Here is a 3,658-nt window from a genome sequence, read left to right as displayed (position 1 = left end):
ATATTTATTTATATTTTCTGTACACAATTTATATTAAAAATGTTAATAACGTTATTTTCAATCATTGCATATTTTTTCTGTTTTATTTCTCAGTTCTTGTGTATTCTGCAATTCAGCTAAACTTCACATTTATAAAGATTGGTTAATTGTCTATGCAAATCAAAAAATATATCTTATAAATCCAAAGTTTTCCTAAATAACATTTCTATTTTAGGAGAGCACCAAGTCGAAGAGTTTGATTTGAAGCCTTACCCAAGTGGGTACAATAAGAAATATGATGAAGCAATGGATCCTACAATCAGCAATGTTTTTGCAGCAGCGACATTCAAATCTGTTTTTGCTAAATTATCCGTTAGTATTGTTCTAAAATAAAGCAGTACTGTACATTTAAAGGGGAAAAAAAGGAAGAAAATTGAATAATTATTAATATTTTTTTAATTTCTAGAAAGCCAGAATGCAACTAAGGTGTGATTTCTACTCACATGCCCATGATATTGAAAGAGGGCGGGAGTATGGATTACCCGGATACCTCAAGTGGAGAGAGTTCTGTGGTTTACACCAACCTGCCAGCTTTGATGAGCTTTATCAGCTAATGGGAACAAATAATACAAATAATTTGAAAGAAATTTATAGGTAAGAAATAGTGTCAGGAATAAATTTGATAAGTAAAAGATTCTGAAAAGTGGAGCATTGTTTTCAATCTCTACTAGATTGATTACTTTGACTATTTAAACTATTATTAACCATAGTGAAAAGATGGAAGTGATGTTGTAGAGTGAGGATATAGATACTTTATTGACACTGAAGTAACAAAATGATAAAATAACACATATATACTTATTTTTTTTTACAAGATCTACCACTTTTCTTTTTTTTCCCCCTGGTTTTTTTATGTCCTCTTCCATTGTGTTCCATGACTGGTCTATTGACCGCTGAAAAAAATGATTTCTATATTACTTATAATCAACTGAAAATCTTGGGAATACAGTCTGCTTCTGATAGAAAAAAGAAGAATATATAAAATCTTAATACATTAAATGTCTATTATACTAATGAATATTCATGATTGAGCAATATTTTTTTTTCAGTGATTTAGATGATATCGATTTATTTGTTGGTATAATTTCTGAAATCCCCATAGAAGGAAGCATATTTGGTGAAGTTGGCTTGTGTTTAATGACTGATCAGTTTAAACGGCTCAAAAATGGAGACAGATATTGGTATGAAACAGATCAACCTCTTCAAAGATTTTCAGAGGGTATTTATTCATTTCAGTTTTCTTTCAAATGTAATTAATTTATGTATTATTGAATAATTTTAAATTATGCAATTTATTTTTTGTTTTTTCAGAACAATTAGCGGAAATACGGAAAACAACTATAACAGAACTAATTTGTAATAATTTGGAAATGAATGGAGGTTTCCTGCGTTCAAATACATCATTAGAATGTTCCATCAATTCTCAAATAAATTTGAAACCTTGGTTAGAGAATGAGCCCATGCAAAGTGACAATTTATTAGGAAAAGAAGAAGATACATATGAAATTGTAAAACGAGGAAAAAGCTTAAATAATAATGTTTTATCAACAAAAAATACATCGGTTATCATTCTTAAACGGTCTTACAGCCTGACAATGAATGTAGCTAACATTACTGCCATTTCAAACGGTAGTATTTTGTATGAAGTTTACAATCAAAAACCTCCAATTTTGCTTCCTTTAGATAGAGTGATTGATCCAAATGCTTATGGTGCAAGCACTGACGCTAATTTTAGAGCTACTGTCGATGGTAACATTATTTCCGGAAGTGCAACTGTTCCTTTGAAAAATTTAGATGGACCAAATTATAGCCTAAAATTACAGTTTGAAGCTGATATTTCATTTAAGTGGGGGAAAACAGTTGAGCTTGATGGAAAAGAAGAGTATCAGTGCAGGGTTCTCTTCCAATCTTACACAAAATTGTCAAATACTATTGCCAGACAAAACGATATACCTAAGTCAAATTTCTTATCTGAAGTTCCAGGAGCAACAGAACAATGTACAATCATGCTAGTGGGTATGTTTTATCAACGTCCATTTTACTGCTCAGTTTTCCCTTGGTGGTGTTTAGAAGGCCAATTCTTTTATTGGTCTGGAGACATGAAAATGGTGTTTAAATCTATTACAAACAATCCCAACAGCACTGATGTAAATAAACTAAAAACTGGAGGACAAAAAACATTTACAATCAAGCAAAAAACTGAAAATGTAAAAGTAGATAAGGAATTTGCTAGTGTTACGGTTGTATCGGGTCTTATATCAGGAAACTTCGATACTAATGATACCATTGATGTTCCTATTAGTCCTCCATTGGATATTTACCTCGATCACATTGTCAGTCCAAGTGCATATGACACCAGTTTTGAAGTGACCTTTTCCGGAACACCTACTGATGACAGTTCAATAAATGGTCAATTTACAATGGCCTACTTTCCAATTCTTGGAAAAGGTACAAAAAAGACAGTTAAAGCTACTTTTAATTTCGATTTTGTATATAAATATGGAGGTTCCATCGACATAATAGAACCCTCAAAGACATATACATGTAAAGTGATGTTCCCATCAGTAAAAAGAAGCACATTTGCAACTGAAGAGAACGATATGCTTCTAAGCAGGACAATAAAAGGAAAAACTCCTTTTGGCGAATCTTGTTCAATAATGTTTAGTGGCTATTTCCAAACACCATCCTTTTATTGCTATTTGACACCCTGGTGGTGCACAGATGAGAAAGTTTTCCATTGGAACGGTGATGCCGAATTAACTTTAAAATATAAATATAATACTACCGATAATGATATTATTGCCAATCATGCTATGGTTACTGCTGTTGGGAAGAAACGAAATACTGCCATTGATAGTTCCTTTCAATACAATTATAACGATTTCGAGGACAAGTTTATGGGTCATCGGTTAGGAGGAAAAGTACGTAAAGGATGGGTTCAAGTCAAAAATAGTGGGTTATTTCAGCCATCAAAAACCATATGGTCAGGAGAATTGCCGACAACCATCGACTTACCTATTTTCTGGACCCCTGGTGACAGTGAAGATCAGCTTGATCTCTCTGATGTTTTTGGCCATGAGGTAATTTGGTCTTGCTCAGTATTTCAGTCGACATTACAAGGTACCTTTTCATTCCCTCAATATGTTGGACATGGCCCATCCCCATTGGTCAATTGGATGAAAGGAAAGTTTCATTTAGAATTAGAGACCGATGAAAATGTGTCTATTTATAACATGATTATCCCTGGTATGTCTTACAGATCTCGTGTCAATTTTCATGAAGAACGAAACCCTGATTTCGTACCATTTATCACTCCTCAGAGGGGGGGAGGCCCAGCAAATGATAATATCTATCAAGGTATTAGAGCTCCTTTAATATTGCTAGGAAAATATTCTCTGGATCGTAAATCATTTTCATGGAATGGATCATTTATCATAGTTTTCACAAAAAGTGCTAAAGATTTTATGCTCTTTTAGATCATTTTTTTTCTAAAATAAACATATTTACATTACCATTGAAAGTGATAAATAAATATATATATATTATTTGAGTTGAGGATGTAACTGTCACAAGGAATATATATTTGCCTATTATATTTGTTTAAATATCTTATAAGTAG

General features: G+C 32.4%; 1 protein-coding gene across 2 annotated transcripts in view; it reads left to right on the top strand.

Annotated features, from left to right (window-relative positions):
• LOC106678755 (uncharacterized) overlaps positions 1–3,576 on the top strand; it is a 70,461-nt gene extending 66,885 nt beyond the window's left edge. For both annotated transcript variants that reach the window (XM_067045442.1, XM_024362720.2), the window contains exons 9-12: positions 215–351; positions 446–633; positions 1,089–1,258; positions 1,351–3,576. In XM_067045442.1, coding sequence (XP_066901543.1) covers positions 215–351; positions 446–633; positions 1,089–1,258; positions 1,351–3,515 — 2,660 coding nt within the window. In that variant the 3' untranslated portion in view covers positions 3,516–3,576. The remainder of the gene's footprint in view (positions 1–214; positions 352–445; positions 634–1,088; positions 1,259–1,350) is intronic.
• The last annotated feature ends 82 nt before the right edge of the window (positions 3,577–3,658 follow it).

The sequence above is a fragment of the Halyomorpha halys genome, unplaced genomic scaffold (genome assembly GCF_000696795.3).
Source record: "Halyomorpha halys isolate HHAL.00 unplaced genomic scaffold, Hhal_1.1 Scaffold158.1, whole genome shotgun sequence".
In the NCBI taxonomy this organism is placed as follows: Eukaryota; Metazoa; Arthropoda; class Insecta; order Hemiptera; family Pentatomidae; genus Halyomorpha; species Halyomorpha halys.
The sequence above is the reverse complement of the archived record's forward strand: the minus strand, read 5'-3'. Positions and strand labels throughout refer to the sequence as shown.